Source organism: Branchiostoma belcheri, unplaced genomic scaffold (assembly GCF_001625305.1).
Source record: "Branchiostoma belcheri isolate BF01 breed outbred unplaced genomic scaffold, Haploidv18h27 scaffold2, whole genome shotgun sequence".
NCBI classification, from domain to species: domain Eukaryota; kingdom Metazoa; phylum Chordata; class Leptocardii; order Amphioxiformes; family Branchiostomatidae; genus Branchiostoma; species Branchiostoma belcheri.
Window position 1 is genome coordinate 7,919,136 of NW_017803490.1, and position 18,447 is coordinate 7,937,582.

General features: G+C 42.2%; 2 protein-coding genes and 1 pseudogene across 2 annotated transcripts in view; 1 reads left to right on the top strand and 2 right to left on the bottom strand.

The window, feature by feature from the left end:
- Window positions 1-1,981, bottom strand: part of LOC109468930 (beta-1,4 N-acetylgalactosaminyltransferase 1-like) — a 10,002-nt gene extending 8,021 nt beyond the window's left edge. Inside the window, exon 1 of the mRNA XM_019767310.1 lies at window positions 1,678-1,981. Within this exon, the coding sequence (XP_019622869.1) occupies window positions 1,678-1,844 (167 nt within the window). The 5' untranslated portion in view covers window positions 1,845-1,981. The remainder of the gene's footprint in view (window positions 1-1,677) is intronic.
- Window positions 1,982-5,646: 3,665 nt separating this feature from the next.
- LOC109468926 (succinate-semialdehyde dehydrogenase, mitochondrial-like) lies at window positions 5,647-12,286 on the top strand. Its single transcript, XM_019767307.1, has 9 exons — window positions 5,647-6,006; window positions 6,333-6,454; window positions 6,867-6,950; window positions 7,510-7,680; window positions 8,373-8,633; window positions 9,318-9,461; window positions 10,146-10,304; window positions 10,644-10,813; window positions 11,721-12,286. The coding sequence occupies exons 1-9, from the start codon at window positions 5,862-5,864 to the stop codon at window positions 11,983-11,985; spliced, it is 1,521 nt and encodes a 506-aa protein (XP_019622866.1). The 5' UTR covers window positions 5,647-5,861; the 3' UTR covers window positions 11,986-12,286.
- A 1,995-nt stretch (window positions 12,287-14,281) lies between these two features.
- The window catches only part of LOC109468486, a 9,346-nt pseudogene continuing 5,180 nt past the window's right edge, over window positions 14,282-18,447 (bottom strand).

Here is an 18,447-nt window from a genome sequence, read left to right on the forward strand (position 1 = left end):
TGTGTGTGTGTGTGTGTGTGTGTGTGTGGTTTATTCTCAAATTGACACAAAATTAAAACAACATTGCAGCCTACTAATACAATGTAAAAGAACAGGTTGGCTACGCAGTTTCAGGGAACACACACGTGTACAAAATATCATCAATATTTACAAACATACCCAAACTGAATAACATGGATATATAAAAACAGTAGTCGGGTCATTACACAAAACACAGGAGTTTTGACAGGTACGTATACGGAATGGCACTGTTCCTGTACCTCTCAGATCTTATAGAAGGTATGGCTGCTAAATAGTAGCACGACGCTATCTCAAAAGTATGTAACCGTGCCTTTGTTCAGGGCACGGTTCAACCTCACCCAATGCACGGGCGGAATCACACATTGTTGGAAGTCCAAAGGTGTGCCATGCAGTTGTTTTTTACGGTCTCTGCATTTCGCAAACAGGTGATTGTTCAGTGTCGGCCAGAAAATGGTTTAAAAACACATTGCCATCTGCTGACTGCCGTTCACTACAAGGCTTAGAAAAATACCGAATTTATCAAGATTTTAGAGCGTTGAGAAATAAGGATAATTTAGGCGTTGGAAAGGATTTGTAAAACGATCGCTGACATTGGTAACCATATGTTCGGACAGGCCCTTTTAGACCCTATTCATTTTGCCATTTTTCAAAGCTCAGAGTCATACAAATGAAGAAATCGTAACACACGACTGTCATAAATTATCTTATGACCAAATACAACTGTTGTTTCTTATATCAATGTGAAGACCGTGCAAAAACTGGTGTTTTGGGTGCCCCACCTTACGAGAAATCCGCCATTGCCCGGTTCACTGCGAAACATGAGGACATGTGACTCACAAGGAAGTAATTCGCCCTCCATTGTACATGCCTCTAACAGGTACGCGTATATAGTTACATGCGTTCTAGACAGTCGTACGAGTTTAATACCGTAGAATTTTCAAGCAATCTGTGACAGAACTACGCAGAGATCTGAAGCAGACTTTTCCGGGATAAGAAAGCTAAATTTTGTAGGACATAAGCACGACTATTCCAAGAGGGCCTTCTTTGGGGGCGGGTGGGGGCTAGTGATTACGAATTACGCAAATGTTCGCCGCCGATTACGAATTATGTTACATTCTCAGAGCTGATTACGACTTTACGCTTTGCGGCTAATGTTCTATTACGAATTACGTCGATTTTTGGGGAGGCTGCCTACGGTTTACGAAGACTAAAAAGGCTTGATTACGCCTTACGAAAACGGGCAGTTTGCGCTTGTACGATGTGTGTGACCTGGCCTCCTATTTCGCAGTTTGACAATTTGTTCTATACTCTTATGTACAAAACGCTAACTGGCGAAGAAGGAATGCTCATAAAAATGATTGGGGAATAAAACGAATAACCATAAATCGATCGCTCGATAAAAAATTGATGACTTTTTGACATGCACGTTTTATGTTAGTGTTGTCGTCAGAATTGGACAAGCTTGTGACCATATATCAAAACAGACAAAGCAGAAATTTTCTGTACTGAGTCCTTTTTATAATGATGACAATTATATATTCAAATATATTTTCATGCTCATATCGAGAAAAACCATAGCCCCCCAAAAAAGACGTTTTAGATTCGCGGAAATCGGTGTGGCACAAAAAAATTAAGAGACAGTAAAAAAATACTCACTGAGCGATGAGCTGATTCTGTAACAGGTGTCTCGTATGTTTGTTGTAGCGTGGTCCCGGTTCCTTCTCCTTGCTGACATAGGTATAACTTGCCATGATAGTCAACGTGGCAAGAAGACAACACACGGCAAACGCGGCACCGAACACCACATTCCGCGAAACCGCCATCTTGGAGTTCACGGTTGTTGACTAACTTGTCGTATAGTACCGGAAATGTCAGGTGATCGAGGTGTCAGATTACCTGGCCGATAAGGAAAGATAAAGTCATGAATCGTCGCGTTCTCCAACTGAAGATACACTGAACTAAAATATCCACTGAATATCCGGGCGTTTCCGGACCTGTACACGTCTTGTGAAACCTAGTGCGTCCGGGTGTGTGTTTGTGGTTGTTATATACCCAAGGGCATTATACACCTAATCAGTTCAGATGTTCGCGAGATTCAAATTGCAATTTTGGTAGATGCATGGCGGCTGTGGACGGTTGAGTTGTTTTTTTTTTATTTACTTCAGAATTCACCTCAAAACAAGGCTCGTGAGAGCGACTTACATGTTTTGGGTTACAGTGATGACTGCGTGGTCAGATATTTGTTCACCCTTGATTTAAACCAAGTTGTCTCCAGAGTTTTTTATTTTATTTCTTCACATATATTTATTGAGTACTGGGCAAAAAGCACAAGTTGCTTATATAACACCTTCCACTCACAACATACAACGACTGTAAAACACATTGACAAAATACATGCATAATTACAAGGTGAGTAAAACCAAGATAAATACAAACAATACAAGTTGGTGATCTACCAAATTGGTCCCCAGAGGTTGTATCAGGTCGCAGGCGACTGCAAGATCCCTCCACTGCCCCTTGTCGCAAGCAAGGTTGGCGATCTGCTTCTCTGTTAGCTGATGCACGGGTTGTAGCCTAATCAGTTTCAAATTAGTAGATATGCATGGCGGCTGAAGACAGTTGAGTTATCTCCAACGTCTTTTTTTATATTCTAACATGTCACAAGACGTGGTGACGGCACACTCCAGTTTTTCCAACTTATATAAATGCCGTCACCAACACAGGGGACAGTACAATACTAGTACTCATTTTCACCTGAGCGAAGTGAGGAAAGTCGTGTAAAGTGCCTTTCCCAAGGGCACAAGATCGGTGGCATGTCAGGACTCAGGCCCGTGACCTCTTGGTTCCGAGCCGAGCACTCTGCCGCTACGCCACACGACCCCAACAAAGGTTGTAACAGATATACCTAATGATGTTAGAATATTAATTTTGACACCCTCACCTTTCGCGTGTCACTTGTGCCATACATGTGCACAACAAACTCAGAAAGCAGTGTGTACTTTGCTCGATGACTGTCGCCTGGGGACCCTACTATTTACAGATTGAAGGGTTTTGTTTAATTTCAATGGCATTGTGTGTATTGTGGAGCCTTGAAAGAGACACAGACGGTAGACCAAGGTCTAATGGGCGTTAGTCAATTTACTAGTCTATCAATGAAGATTAATTTTAGGCTCCAGAACTAATTGTAACTGAGCTAGCCTGATACCCGGTCGCATGTGTACATACATGTGAACAGAGCGGAGCCCTGAAAGAGACACAGAGGGTAGGCTTAAGTCCACTTTACTACTGATTAAGATTAATTGTCGGTTCGTGCAGTTCATATTATCACTGGGCTAGCCTGTGATACCACGGTCGCATGTGTACATACAGGTGAACAGAGAAGCGCCTGTTGTACCTGGAATGTAAGCTGCCGCGGGCGCTTTTTATTGGTCAGTCAAACGTATAAAACCCGGTCTAAAGAAAACGCCAAAGCTTGTCATCAGCCATTCTGTAACAAACCGACATGACTTTGATTTGAATCTCTGCTCCTCTCCACTTTGTAGTTCAGCTTACGTTAGTTTTATGTTAATCTTTAATAGTGCGTGGCCGAATTCGCCGAACACCAGCCGACTTTAAGCCGACCTACTCCCAACCATGTTTGGGTGACGTTCGGCTAGAGTTCGGGAGGTCAAATCTGGGACGTTACACCTGTGCGCTTGAACGACACAGGCTAGACAAAAGAACTGTGTGAAGCAGCGCTGGCGTGTTTGCGTTTTTAGTTTTGTTTTTTTTTTAGTCGGAGTGCAGTGTTGTTCAGTCTCAATGACCCGGTGTGGATTTCCCACACTGTCACTCAACTGCATGCACGAATGCACAAACGGTGACGCGCAAAGACAGACAGACAGAAACGCGCGCACACAAACACACACACACACAAACACACACACACACACACACACACACACACACACACACACACACACACTAGGATACACACACACACACACACACACACACACACACACACACACACACACACACTAGGATACACACACAACACACACACACACACACACACACACACACACACTAGGATACAGACACACACGGGGAAATGTGACGGACAAAAAAGAGAAGAGGAAAGAAAAGTTGAAGTAGCACCGTTCAAATTTAGGCTTTGCAATGCTGCCATCTAGCGATTTAAGTAAAAATTGCACCAAAGTTGCGTCTCGTTGTTCGGTCTGATAGGTTCAAAGTTTGAACGCCAAAGGTCACCCGTGCAGGTATGGTTCGACTCAGTTGGACTTTGTACCGACACTTCTACCGGCAAGACTTTCTTCATCTCCTTTCGTTCTTCTATTCCAAGCTTACAAAGGGGTATGTATTCTGTCCAGAACTGTCCCTATCTAGTTCTTTGCCTGAATGGGTTAAGGTTAGGATCAGCCACGGTTCTGGATAGTCTCCGTTTATCCAACAACATATATTTGCCGCAGGCACGGTTCTGAATACGCGTTTACTATATCCAGAACCGTGCAAGGCGGGTGTCTTAAATGTATCCTTGCTAATCAAATCACAAAAATGATGAATTTTCGGAAAAAAAGAAGTGTAATTTACATCGTAAACAGTGCAGCATTGAAGGTGAACCCTACCCTGGAGACCTATTTGCATTGGGCACGCCAAAGCGTTCAATTATAGAAAATATATCAAAGAACATCTTTTTTTTTCGTTTCCAAGGATATCATTTTGGCTTTGTGAGTTTGTCCCAGCACTAACCTTTTTTTCCTAGGCAAATTGAGCGATACTTTCTTAATTGTAAAAACACAATTGGTCACGCACTTAATGACAATGCCACCCAGTTTATCTGACGAAAGATAAGATTTAAGATTTGAAGTGTGCAGCAAAAGTAATACGATTCACGTGAGAGAAAGCGTGCGTGGACTTTACCCCATGCGTTTTGGCATAGTCAGGGGGCGTGGCATAACTACTGTCTGGCCATTATAAAATCACAAAATCACTAATTATGTTAAGGAAAACATATTGTTTTGCTCCGTTTCTTCCTCGTCTTCTTCTCCAAACAGTGACCTCTGACCTGGCCAATGACATGATTTGTTGATGTCTGTCACCATGGTGAGGTTACATAATGTTGCAATTTCATGGTCTGCTCTGCTCCTGTCACCATATACTAGTAGTACATGTATGTGAATGTGTTTGAGTAAGAATTAGCAGAGCAGACCATGTCCGAAGGTAATGATGCAACTTATTGCTTTGCAAATGTTAAGATTTAGTGAAATATCTTTTTAAGATTAGTGTAGTGACTGATAAATCAGTCTTACAATTAGGGTAAATAGTGGGGTTTTACATATCGAGAACACTACACGTCATTGCAAAAACTTCTACAAAATGTCAAAACTTGTGTAATCAGGTTTTTTTTTTGCAAGTTCACTAATTTGGTGCGGTTGGAACCACAGCAAAATCACAAATAAAGTATTTTTTCTCAGAAACAACGCTTGAATCAGCATCAGAGGGCATAACAAAAAACATATGGCCTCATAAGATTAGTTTGCTTACCATTTTATTTTACAATCGGCGAAAAAACATGATTCGTTGCGTTCGACTGTTTATCACCGGTCAAAGGTCAAAACCAAGATGGCCGCCGTTGACTTCGGAAGTAACTTTTTCCTCACCCGCAAATTCTATCCTCACTTTAAACACAACTACCATCCCAAATGTCACGTTTTTGTGCTAGAAATATTCGTTTGAAGACGTAATTGCATATATATGCGGTTGTAGCGGGATAATACCCAAGAAATGTATGTATTGCGGGTTTGGACTAGGGGCCTTTCATCTCGTTCGAATTCAAGATGGTTGAATGTTACCGACATGTCATGTCTTCCCGACGACCAGGAATCGCGTTCGCCATGGCCAGGAGCTACTCCAGCCTGCTGAAGGACAGAGCGTATGTAGGAGGGCAGTGGGTGTCTGCAACAAGCGGGGAAACCTTCCAAGGTTTGTCTTGTCTTGTCTTCCTTTATCCATGGAGGTCTCTTTTTCTACCTCCATGCTTTATCTGAAGTTATCATCCCAAGAATTTTATGTCAAGTCAAGTCAATCTTTATTGCACAACAATTGTAACGGGTACAATGCATGGCAAACTCTTCAGTACTACATATCTAGCTAACATCTACTCTCACGTCCACAGTGATACCTACAAGTTCTATGTATTGAAAATTACATTATAGTTATTTCAAAAAGGTAATATAGTACATGTATATATATGGCACATGGCTTACATGATAATGCTATCTGCCACCTCGGTGACCCTTGACCCACAGTTACCAACCCATCCAGTGGAGAGGTCCTGGGTTCTGTTCCTGACATGAACGCAGGCGACGCCACTAATGCTATCAGGACAGCGTACGACGCGTTTCAGACATGGAGGGAGACAACAGCTAAGGTAAAGGATTAACCACGAACATGGCTTTCATTCTTTCCTAGAACTATCACAGAGCGGAACTCGCTGTCACCAAGTACAGTAGGGGCATTGTCATTAGATAGCTTTAAACAAAGTCTAGAGTTAGATGTGCAAGGGTTAGGTGTAACAAGTCGCTGGTGTAATGTAGCAGCTGCCGCCGCGCCACGTGCCTGTGAAGCTGGTGTGTTACACCGAAGGGTGGTTATACCGGCAATACAGATACAGAAGCTGGTGTGTTACACCGAAGGGCGGTTATACCGGCTATCCAGATACAGAAAAAAAATGGCGTGTTATGCCGAAGGGTGGTTATACCAGATATACAGATACAGAACATGGTTTTACTCATGATAAGAATGTTGAATGTACTAAAGGAAAATATACCTGTATGTTTCAGGAGCGCAGCCTTCTGTTGAGGCGCTGGTTTGAGCTGATTGTGGAGAAGAAAGACAGTCTGGCTGAGCTGCTCACAGTGGAAAATGTAAGGATTTCATTGGGTGAAATTAAAGAGACCATGGTGTTTCTCCTCATAAGATACTTGTATTGTTCGTACTAGTAACATTGTTAGCAGCTCTCTTACATAGCACATACTTGTCATATGTTACAATGTATAGAGGTCAAATATACAAAAAAAACTTCTTGTAAGTTGTACTAACTTGCCAGAGTCACAGCTTTACCTAACATACCTGAATAGCATTCATGGCATTCTAGAATTATAAAAATTACTTGAGCATGGCTAAGCCTCAATATTGTTTTCCTATCCAAAAAGTCTAATCCTGCTATTAGGTATTTGATTTAAACCTGCTCAAGTAATTTCTAGTTCTTTCTTACCTTTTCTTACAATTTCTTACCCTTTTTTCAAGTGGTTTAGTCCAAATCTAATGTGTAACATATTCCAGGGCAAACCAGTGACAGAGTCCCTGGGGGAGGTTAACTATGCTGCATTCATAGAATTCAAAATTAAACTGATTGCAAATGATGACAATTTCTCACCTATCTTTAAATAGTTTAGTCCAAATCTAATGTATAACGTATTGCAGGGCAAACCAGTGACAGAGTCCCTGGGGGAGGTTAACTACGCTGCAACGTTTCTTGAGTGGTTTGCAGAGGAAGCTCGACGTACCTACGGGGACACGATCCCGGCGCCGGCCAAGAGTAAGCGAATCGTGGTGGTTCATCAGCCAGTGGGGGTGGCCTCCATGATCACACCGGTGAGTTTCATTGTTACAGTAGTTTTTTTTATTTTTACTTATATTTTATTTATATTATTTAAACTTCTGGGCACCCTTTTTGGTGAAAACCCACTGGACAGAGCCACCGGTTGTGACAGGCTGAATTAAAGTTCTAAACAGGAACTGTGTGGCTTAATGAGGGAAGACTGCGTGTGCGAGATGTCGGTTAGCTTGAGGCATATGAATCCACTCTACTTTCTACATATCTTTCATAGGACAAACCTACTATAGCTAGTAGTTGTTTGTCTCACCTCACTCAAATTGATTCACTAGTACTCACTCACACTGTGATAAGATAGTGTGATAAGTTTTGTTTTTATTCTTGTAACTTTTCTGTCTAGTGGAACTTCCCGTACGCGATGGTTACGAGGAAAGCGGGTGCGGCGCTAGCAGCTGGTTGTACTGTCGTGCTCAAACCCTCGGAGGAAACTCCGCTGACAACGCTCGCTATCGTGTTAGAATATTTTAGTTAACTTAGTTCAGAACAGGAACTATGCAGCTCCAGATGTCTTCAATTTACAGGGACAACTGTGGTGTGAAAGATGTCAGTTGGATGAGGAAGATGCTGGTTAGCTTGAATCCACTCTACTTTATACATGTATCTTTCATGGGGAATATAAAATTATAAGTCTCAGCTCACTAAAATTTTGTTTTTACTTGTAAATTTCCAGTGGAACTTCCCGTACGCGATGGTTACGAGGAAGGCCGGCGCGGCGCTAGCGGCCGGTTGTACCGTCGTGCTCAAACCCTCGGAGGAAACTCCGCTGACAACGCTCGCGATGGTGGACCTGGCGCATCAGGCCGGTATTCCCGCCGGGGTGTTTAACATCGTGACCTGTTCGCGGAAGAATGTGGACGCGGTCGGGAAAACGCTCTGCACAGACCCGCTGGTCGCGAAGATATCGTTCACAGGGTCTACCGCTGTTGGGAAGGTACGTTACTATCATGAAAGTTCATCTGTGTTGGTAGTTAATGTTTAAAGTTAAAACACTGTCGGAAAACGCTCTGCACAGACCCGCTCGTCGCGAAGATATCGTTCACAGGGTCTACTGCTGTTGGGAAGGTACGTTACTATCATGAAGGTTCATCTGTGTTGGTAGTTAATGTTTAAAGTTAAGACTTTAGATCAAAAACCTAGAGCTTTTGACCAGTCGAGAAGGTAAGGAGTATAGTTTTACTTGCATTTAACCCTTTATAAGCTACTGGTGCTCCAAGCCAAAATGGTGCTTGTAGAGAGACAGGTTAAAGTCACATTGAAGAAGTAGAGTTGGCAACAAAAAAGGCCAAGGGGAATAGTCAGAACATTCGGTGTTCCTCCCATGTTCAATCACAGGGTCTACTGCTGTCAGGAAGGTAACTTGTATTACTTGGCTTGGTATTAGCTTATGGTACCATGGTGGTCCAAGCCAAAATGGCTCTTGTGGTCCACCTTTCTTTCTTTCTTTCTTTCTTTCTTTCTTTCTTTCTTTCTTTCTTTCTTTCTTTCTTTCTTTTCCTTCACCTGCTATTGAAATATCGAAAGAAGCGTTTTGCATTTAATTCTTCAGTTGTGTTTTCTTTTGTCTTGTGATTACATGTTGGAATGTATAAAAAGAATTCCCTTCTCCCTTCCCCAGCTACTGTTGAAGTGGGGAGCGGAGACAGTTAAGAAAGCGTCCATGGAGCTGGGAGGCCACGCCCCGTTTGTGGTGTTTGACAGCGCTAATGTAGATGCAGCGGTGCAGGGGGCCATGGTGTCCAAGTTCAGGTACATGGGACAGGTGAGTGTCGTCATTTTATTGTCATCTGCATTGTGCTGGAAATAATTTTTTCTGCATACCTGCACCGGTGTAGGTAACATTGAAAGTTAGCTGCACTAGGCAAATTTTACCTGCACTACGCGATCAAAACAGGCCCCAAAATATACCCCGGGAGGTTTATGCAGACAGTTTAGGTTTCCTTTCTCATAATGTTCAGCACATATAGAAGAATTGTAAGCCAGCTGCAGGGGATAAAGGGAAACCAGCTGGATAGGTCTTTGGGTATACTAGTAGTTCAGCTGTGCTTAGGGTCAGGGGTAGGAAAATAACCCCCAAGCTGACCCTAAGGTTTGGTACCCAGGCTAATAAAGTGCCATAACTGAAGCTTTTTTTTTCCTTTCCAGACCTGTGTCTGTGCCAACCCGTTCCTAGTACAGGAGGGAATCCATGATGCATTTTGTGCCAAACTGGAGGTGGCATGATTGTAGCTTCATTTTTTCCTCTCTAGACCTTTGTTTCTTCTACAAAAGGGAATTCACAATGAGTTTTGTGACAAAATACAGGCAGTACCGGCATTACTGTAGCATTTTTTCTTTCCAGACCAACTGTGCCAACTGGTTCCTTGTACAAGTACAAGAAGAAATCCTGGATGCACACTGTGAAAATATAAAAATGCCAAAACTGAAGCCTCTTTTTCCTTTCCAGACCTGTGTATGTGCCAACAAGTTCCTAGTACAGGAGGGAATCCATGATGCTTTCTGTGCCAAACTGGAGGCGGCCATGTCAGCACAGCTGAAGGTGGGAGATGGGCTGGACAAGGGGAACACTCAGGGTCCTCTTATTAACACCAAAGCTGTGGAGAAGGTTTGTACAAGTAAACACAAATGATGACAATTTTTTTTCAATGCTTCACTTTCATAGAGCTGATGATATTTTGAAACTCTCATCTGTAATTATGTTTAAGGAAAACATTGTTTTTGGTCCTGTTTCTTCTTCTTCTCCAAACACATAAGGTCAATGACAATGACCTGGACCAGATGTCTGTCACCATGGTAACTGGTGCTGTAGCAGACACCCTGTGGTGTTGGGTTACATATTATGTAACAAGACAGAGCTGGAGCGGCTGGTCACCATATCGTAGGATCTGTATTGAATGTTTTTTGTTTGTTTTGTTTCAACCATACTATAAATGCTTTGCTTCAGATTGAGGCCCAAATCTCTGACGCGGTGTCAAAGGGCGCCGCCGTGGTTACGGGAGGGAAGCGCCACGCCCTGGGAGGAACGTTCTTCGAGCCGACCCTGCTGAAGGGAGTCACCACCGACATGCTGTGTACTCAACAGGAGACATTCGGGCCTGTTGCGCCGGTTATCAAGTACGTCTGATTATTACCAATAGTAGCATGCCTAGTCCAGTAGTTGGCAACCTTGCTTCTAGACCAGGTACATGTATGTGCACTACTGTTTGATTTGCTTACGACTGCTAAGCCCTGTTTCACTGTTTGTTGTGCTTGTTTATTGAGCTAGAGGAATTTTACCTGGTACAATGAGCCTGTAAGTACATTGTACTGTACATAGTGCCTGTCTTCTCTGTCACTACCAGTAGAAGAATACAGCTGGATTTGGATCACATTCCTTATAAGATGTAATGACTATTTTGAACAGTCTAGAAAATTATATATTGTGATTTCACTGTAGTAGAAAAGTAGCACTTACATGTAAGTCAGGAGGAGGCTGCAGTCTATTTCTCAATGTGCAACAATTTGTGTTTGACATACATTCAAGACAGAGGTTCAAGACAGAGGAAGAGGCTGTGAGATATAAGAATAGAAATGTCTGTATTTTGTACATGAGTCACATCTCATATTTATCAAGTCCTTTTCGAAATAATACTCTTTGCAGGCTTTCCTTGTACATGTATTGCTGTGCTGTTCCTCAATGTTCAACAATCTGTGTTTTACCTACTTGTAGGTTCAAGACAGAAGAAGAGGCCGTTGCCATCGCAAACTCCGCCAGTGTTGGTCTGGCTGGTTACTTCTACTCCAACGACATTGGCCAGATCTGGCTATTGTATTGCTGTTCTATTTTGTGATGTTCAATAATTTATGTTTGACACACATGTAGGTTCAAGACAGAAGAAGAGGCCGTTGCCATCGCAAACTCCGCCAGTGTTGGACTGGCTGGTTACTTCTACTCCAACGACATTGGCCAGATCTGGCTATTGTATTGCTGTTCTATTTCATGATGTTCAATAATTTGTGTGTTTTTTTTTAATACTTGTAGGTTCAAGACCGAAGAAGAGGCTGTGGCAATCGCAAATTCCGCCAGCGTTGGTCTGGCCGGTTACTTCTACTCCAACGACATTGGCCAAATCTGGCGCGTGGCTGAGCGTATGGAGGTCGGGATGGTCGGCGTGAACGAGGGTCTCGTGTCCATGGTCGAGGCTCCGTTCGGAGGTGTGAAGGAGTCTGGGATAGGTGTGGAGGGCTCCAAATATGGCATCCACGAGTACTTGAATGTCAAGTACATCTGCTTTGGCGGGATCTAAAAAAAAACGTTTGGTTTCTGTTGTCTAATGTTGCAGACTTAGGGCAACCATGAGTAATTGAAAGTACATTATTTTGTTTTGACGGAATCTAATTTTAAAATGTTATGATTTAAGAAGATTTTTGAAGATTTTACCACATTTTTTTAAGTGAGGAAAGTCATGTAAAGTGCCTATCCCAAAGGCACAGGGTTGGTGACTTAGCAGGGTTCGAACCCGGGACCTTTTGGTTCTGAGCCGAATGCTCTGCCGTTGCGCCACACGACCCACTGTCACAAACTTTTTGGAAGGGTTGACATAACAGGTGACTATCACATTTTCAAGATGTCAAACCTGAAACCAGACATAAGGTATAAAATTATGGTGAAGAAGTCTCAGCCATTGGTTAAGGCTTCTCAAATGTGACAAGACTTAGGGTAACCATGTCATTGACTGAGTACTTGAATGTCTAGTACATTTGTTTTGATGGGATCTCATCATCATCATCAGATCTAAAAAATGTTAATGTGATGAAGAGAACTCAGGCTGTTTTATGTGTGTTGAATGTGGCATTACATGGTGGAATTATGAAGAGAGTTGATGCTATATATGATGCTACATATGATGACTTGTTGTGGGAAGATTGTGCAATTAATGTGCTGAAATCTTGGTGACTACATATCGTAAGTACAATGTAGAAATTGTGTACTATCAGTAAAACATGAAATTGACGCTCTTGCATGTAATTAGAACCTTGATATTAATGCATATAGAATATCGTTCATTATAAGTAAATGAAGGAGCATTTACAGGCTTCCTTGAACAAAACACTTCTAGAAAATCTAGAAGTAATGGCAAAAGTCATTGCATTAGATTTATCATACAAGAACTTAAGAGAGGTATATGATGTACCTAACTTAGTCATTGATGTCTACACAAGTGATCACTGTGAAAAATACCATTTCATTTCACAGGTTAAATACTATTTGAAAAGAAAAGATGTTAAAGTATGGTCAAGAACGTATAATGTACAATGTACCATATTATTATTGTGCCATATTGATAGATTGTAAATAAGCTATGATAATTGATGTACACATTCAACTGATACAGCTTGATTAAAGCAGTTCGCATGCACTGATCTGTTTTAAAATGGAAGACTACAAACACTATGGATAGCTATAGAAAAAGAACAATTGTTTACAAGCATGGTTTCTTTTGCTGGTGATTTATGATCCTACCATATAACGTGTTGGTATATTTAATTCCTATCATCATGGCCTTACAATGTTTTAGGGTAGTCGTTAGTAACATTATATAACTTGAAACTTTATTCGCAAAATCATGCCCGAAGACTAATTGCTTTTACAATCAAGTATAATACTCATTGCAATACAGTAACAGGAGACAGGTAACAACTGTCTGGAAAAAAAAAACTACTTCTACTACTACGGTAGCTATTATGGGGTTCGACTTCTTCTTTGAAGGCAGTGGATAATGAATAGTCCCACATTCTTCATAATTTGTGGGTTTTGTGATCTTAGTAGAAATGCAGTTTTTTGGTGATCTTCTAAATGACGAAATATTATATATACACCATATATTATATATATTATATATATATTATATATACACCACTATATCACATTCATGGTCTAGTTGTTAGATTACAGGACCAAGGGCCAAACCTTATTTCACAAGTAACTAACTCTGGTCTGTAATTACAAGGGATAAAAAGTTCTGTCCTCATTCAATAACCCGTATATGTTTATATTGATATATACATTCCTACGTAGGTTCTAAAGCATTTAGTTTGCCCAGCCTTAGTAATTATATAGCCAAGAGTTTTATATTATCTTGAAAGTTCATCTGTGTTGGTAGAAGTCATTATGACGCATTACAACATCAGGGCACTACAACCATCCCTCAACAGCGACGGGGGGCGCCACAGACTTTCTGCAACTCACGGAGTCACGTGTGTTATCTGCGTGACGTCACGGAAGCGGTGGATTGTTCATTCCTTGACAAAGACTGAAGTTGTACAGTCGAAAATTTGGGTGAGTCCATTTTCTTGTGTTTGACATTACAGTTTCAACTTGCTTCATAAAGAGTTTTATATGCCAGTGGCTACTTAAAAGTTTTTAAACGTCGGCAATGGCTGCTGTCTTGCTTAGCCTCCACCAGGCTTTTCTACGGGATTGCGGATTGTAGAATACGGCAAAAAAAGAGTAAAACTTGCCCAAGGGGTCCGGCCGCGGGGAGGTAGTTCTTTTCCTCCGCGGCCAGTCAAACCTACAAGGCGGCCAAACTCCCATGGCAAATATTCTCCTATATACATGTATAGCCAGCGTAGTTAGTCTGGTAGAGACTAGGTCTTGCTTACGACAACAACATTATCGATTAAGCGATAACATCGATGTAAACGTCTTCCTCTGCGGATGACGCTCTTGCCATTGCTCCATCCAGACCGTCGTCGTTGACTCTCGTGTAGATGTTTTCGTTGACGCTGTCCGGCGTGTAGACGGGGTTGTTAAAGGAGCTTTCGGAGAACCTTCGGTTCCCAGTTGTCTCTCCGGCTGCAACAAGCATTATCATTAGATAGATTTGAACAATGCTTAGAGTTAGATGTTCAAGGGTTAGGTCTAACAAATCGTTCGGTGTAATGTAGCCAGCTGCCATCGCGCCGCGTGCCTGCGAAGCTGGTGTGTTGCGCCGAAGGGCGGTTATACCGGCTATACAGATACAGAAGCTGGTGTTACGCCGAAGGGAGGTTATACCAGCTATTCAGATACAGAAGCTGGTGTGTTACGCCGAAGGACGGTTATACCGGCTATATACAGATACAGAAGCTGGTGTGTTACGCCGAAGGACGGTTATACCGGCTATACAGATACAGAAGCTGGTGTGTTACGCCGAAGGACGGTTATACCGGCTATACAGATACAGAAACAAATACATCACAAGAAATCAGTGATTTTAAACTCCCGGTTATAGTAGAACAAAGCTTGCGTTAATGCATCACACCATAGAATGTATCACTACTAATACGATGATATAAGGAAACTTGTCGTTATTGTTTCATACATTCCTGGTGACCACAACCTTAAACCCAGGCAATACATGTACCTGGTGAAACCCCTGTCAATTAAGGGAGACCATATCACCACCTTCGGAACCTAATCGCTACCTTCGGAACCGAAACATACAGACCTAGCACGAACTAGCGCCACCCAAAACAATACTTCCGTAAAGGGAATAGAAAAGGCTATACAAAAGCCCCCAAAACAATTACCATATAGCGTGTCCAAAAGAAGAGATAGCTGAAAGTTCCGCTGAAGTACCATAGAGAACCATTATTAGCAAGTGGTGGTTACGTCATGTGTTTTCTTGGGAAAATACTAGTAGTGTGGTATTGCAGTGCATCGTCATTTATACTTATATGAAATTATATTTCTAATATGTCGACGTGATGATTATTCGATCCAAACACACAAACTTTCGCGCGGTCAAAAACAATACTTCCGTTTTGGAAGTAACAAACAGGCAAACAGACCTGCCGCAGAGTTGAGGATGCTCGTAGATGTTGGGAAGTCCAGGTACGAGCTGGAGATTCTGTCGCCTACGGGCTCTGCGGCGAACCCTGCGTTTTGGTACCTGTTCTCCCGATCAGGACGCCTCCGCGGATTGTCTCTGATGCTGTGGTAGGGTGGGTCATCAACGGGACCAACTGCACCGTCAGCCGTGCTGGGATTGGCTTCCTGCTATTGAAAAACAGAAATTTAGCTTGTTGGTATCTTGGATTTGCAGATGATTCCTAAGTTATGCTAAGGCCACATTTCCGAACTGGGGCCAGGCCGGGGACTTAATGCTTGAACAAAAATTCAGCAATCAATATCAAGAATATACACTAATAGTGCTTCGTTTTTTTTCAGCATCTCTTCCTGTGACTATTTTAGACATGGTGCTAGAGGCCGTTTTGACTGGTTTTAACGGTGACAGAACATGCTGACCTCCTATATTGGACTGTGAGTTATGGTGACAAAGAATGGCGAGCTCCTATTGGTAGGTCTCCTTTTGAAAATGGCCTCTTGGCTTAGACTCGGAGAACTGTCACAAATCCAATGAGAGAGGCTCCATAGACAACTAAACAGTGTGGTTTTGTATTGCACACAGACTACACTAGGAAAAAGTTTACTGATAATGCAATGAAAAGGAAATACCTGGAGTTGAGGACGCTCAGGAGTGTGGCCGGCATCTTGCTCTGTAGAGAAAGGCCCTCTCTTCTTCAGGACAATGACGATTGCCGCTACTAGGCAGAGGATGACGAGCAGCAAAGGGATGCCAACAGCCAACCCGACTACTGTTGTCCGCGGTAGCTGATAAGTCGACACGATCTTCGTTGAAAATGTCACACAGTGGTCCAGTCCAGGTTTTCTAAGCTCATCCTTGCAAAGAACGGCCACACATGCTTGGTAAGGCGTATTGGGAAGAAGGTCCAATATTGCAAAGTTACGGCCATTGTGGTGAATGTCTTGTGTATCTATCCACGACTGCTGCCCTAAAGATTTGGTACTGAATGACGAATCCTGTCAGGTCCACACTTGCAGCTTTACCGTCGTGAAACCATGTGATTTTCAGCACGAGAGTCCTGTACGTTTTGCACGGTGATGTCCCTTGGGGCGGTGCATGTCCCTGGCTGTGTTGTTGTTGTAAGAGCCGGTGGAAGCTGTGTTGTTGCTGTAGGAGTTGTCACAAGGCGAGGAGATGTCACCAATTCAGTAGTAAGAGATGTTGGACTGTGCAGAAGATGAAGTAGCGAGAGGGTGTATTTAGAGGGAGACAACAAAATTGATAGGGGACATGCATCATCACTCATGACAACTATATATAGTCTAGATTCCTTACATCTATATGCCATCTTTACAAAATATTGGCCTTCCGAGCTTTTATTGGTATCTTATTCTTTCATTGTCAACTATAAGGAAACTTGTAGGCTGAAGTAATCCCTCAATCCTTTATTCTTTCATTGTCAACTATAAGGAAACCTGTAGGCTGAAGTAATCCCTCAATCATGTGACAAACATTGCTCTTTTGATTTGAAGTTTTCTCTTTAGTAACAACAAATTAGAGATTACTCCCCTGTGACTTCGTGGTTTATACTTCATACGTTCCTGGTGACCACATCCTCGAACCCAATATATACCGGGTCAAAATCCTGTCAATCAATTCAGAAACCAAATCTCTGCCAATTCACATCAGTGGAACCCAAACTTACAAACCTAGCATTTATCAACGCCACTCATAACAATACTTCCGTCCCGAAGGTAAGAAAGGGCACCTTAAAGTAAACTGATGGACACTTACCAGGTCTGCACAGTAGATTCCGTAGGTGGTGGGTCGGTTGTCGTTGGGCACGTCATCTGCAAGTCTTCTTCTCGAAGGTTGCTGAGAAGAACTCCCCTCCGCCGCGGATTGTAGATATAGCAGGCCACTGGCTGTGACGATGCGCCATGTCGCAGAGCATCCACAGCTGCATACAAAAGAAACATGAGATGCAGTTAAACTGTTGCCTTGGCGAAGGTTGCTTAGTAGTAATGTTTTTTAACTGTTGCTTGATTTGACTTATTTTTTTATTTTATTTATTGCAACAATGCAATACACGCAGAACAGAGGCAACTGTTGCTGGTGTTGTGTCCCGCATATAGAAACGAATACTGGGCAGACAATACTCATTTTCACCTGAGTCTAGTGGGGAAAGTCGTGTAAAGAGCACAAGATCAGTGGTATGTCAGGACTCGAACCCGGGACCTCTTGATTCCGAGTCGCACACGCTGCCGTTGTGCCACACGACCCCTTTGATTTAACTTGGTATATACGAACGCGTATTCCTTTTTTTAAGTGTTCAATGGACAAGAAAACAATCATCGACACAGAGGTTTGCATCAAACTGTGCATGTGCAGTTCAAGCAGAGAACAAGCTTATTGAAAAGCAAAAACAATAGGTTAGTACATAAAAAAATGTACCTGTTCTATTCAGCCATTTCTCTAGATCAAGTATGTCACAATCACAGATAAGATCGTTCCCCAAAAGTACCGTCTGGAGGCAGGGTAGATGGCGAAACACACCTGTAGGGAACGCACAAAAAACAATTATGCAAGAACAGGCATTGCCAAGAGTAAAGCATTAGAGAATGGTAAGACGTTTTATAATAATAATAATAATAATGGTTTATTTACTTCATAAGCACAGACTCCACTTTGCAGCCATTGCTGAAATACATGGACTGTTTACAATATTTCTAACTACGACATCATATCAGTATAAGTAAGTAAAATATTAAGATTAAAATGGTGGATTGGTGTCGAAATAGGTTTAAAACATTGCATAAATCTACATTCGTTGATAAAATTTGCGTAGGTACTAGAGTAGATTAAAAGCGTTACATAGATCTATATAAGTATAAAACATTAGGCGTTGAATAGTGG

Coding starts and splice junctions, on each gene's coding strand:
- LOC109468926 (XM_019767307.1), top strand. CDS start 5,862: ATGGTTGAATGTTACCGACATGTCATGTCTTCCCGACGACCAGGAATC. Junction 10,305..10,643: donor ACACCAAAGCTGTGGAGAAG/GTTTGTACAAGT, acceptor GCTTTGCTTCAG/ATTGAGGCCCAAATCTCTGA. Junction 10,814..11,720: donor CCTGTTGCGCCGGTTATCAA/GTACGTCTGATT, acceptor TAATACTTGTAG/GTTCAAGACCGAAGAAGAGG.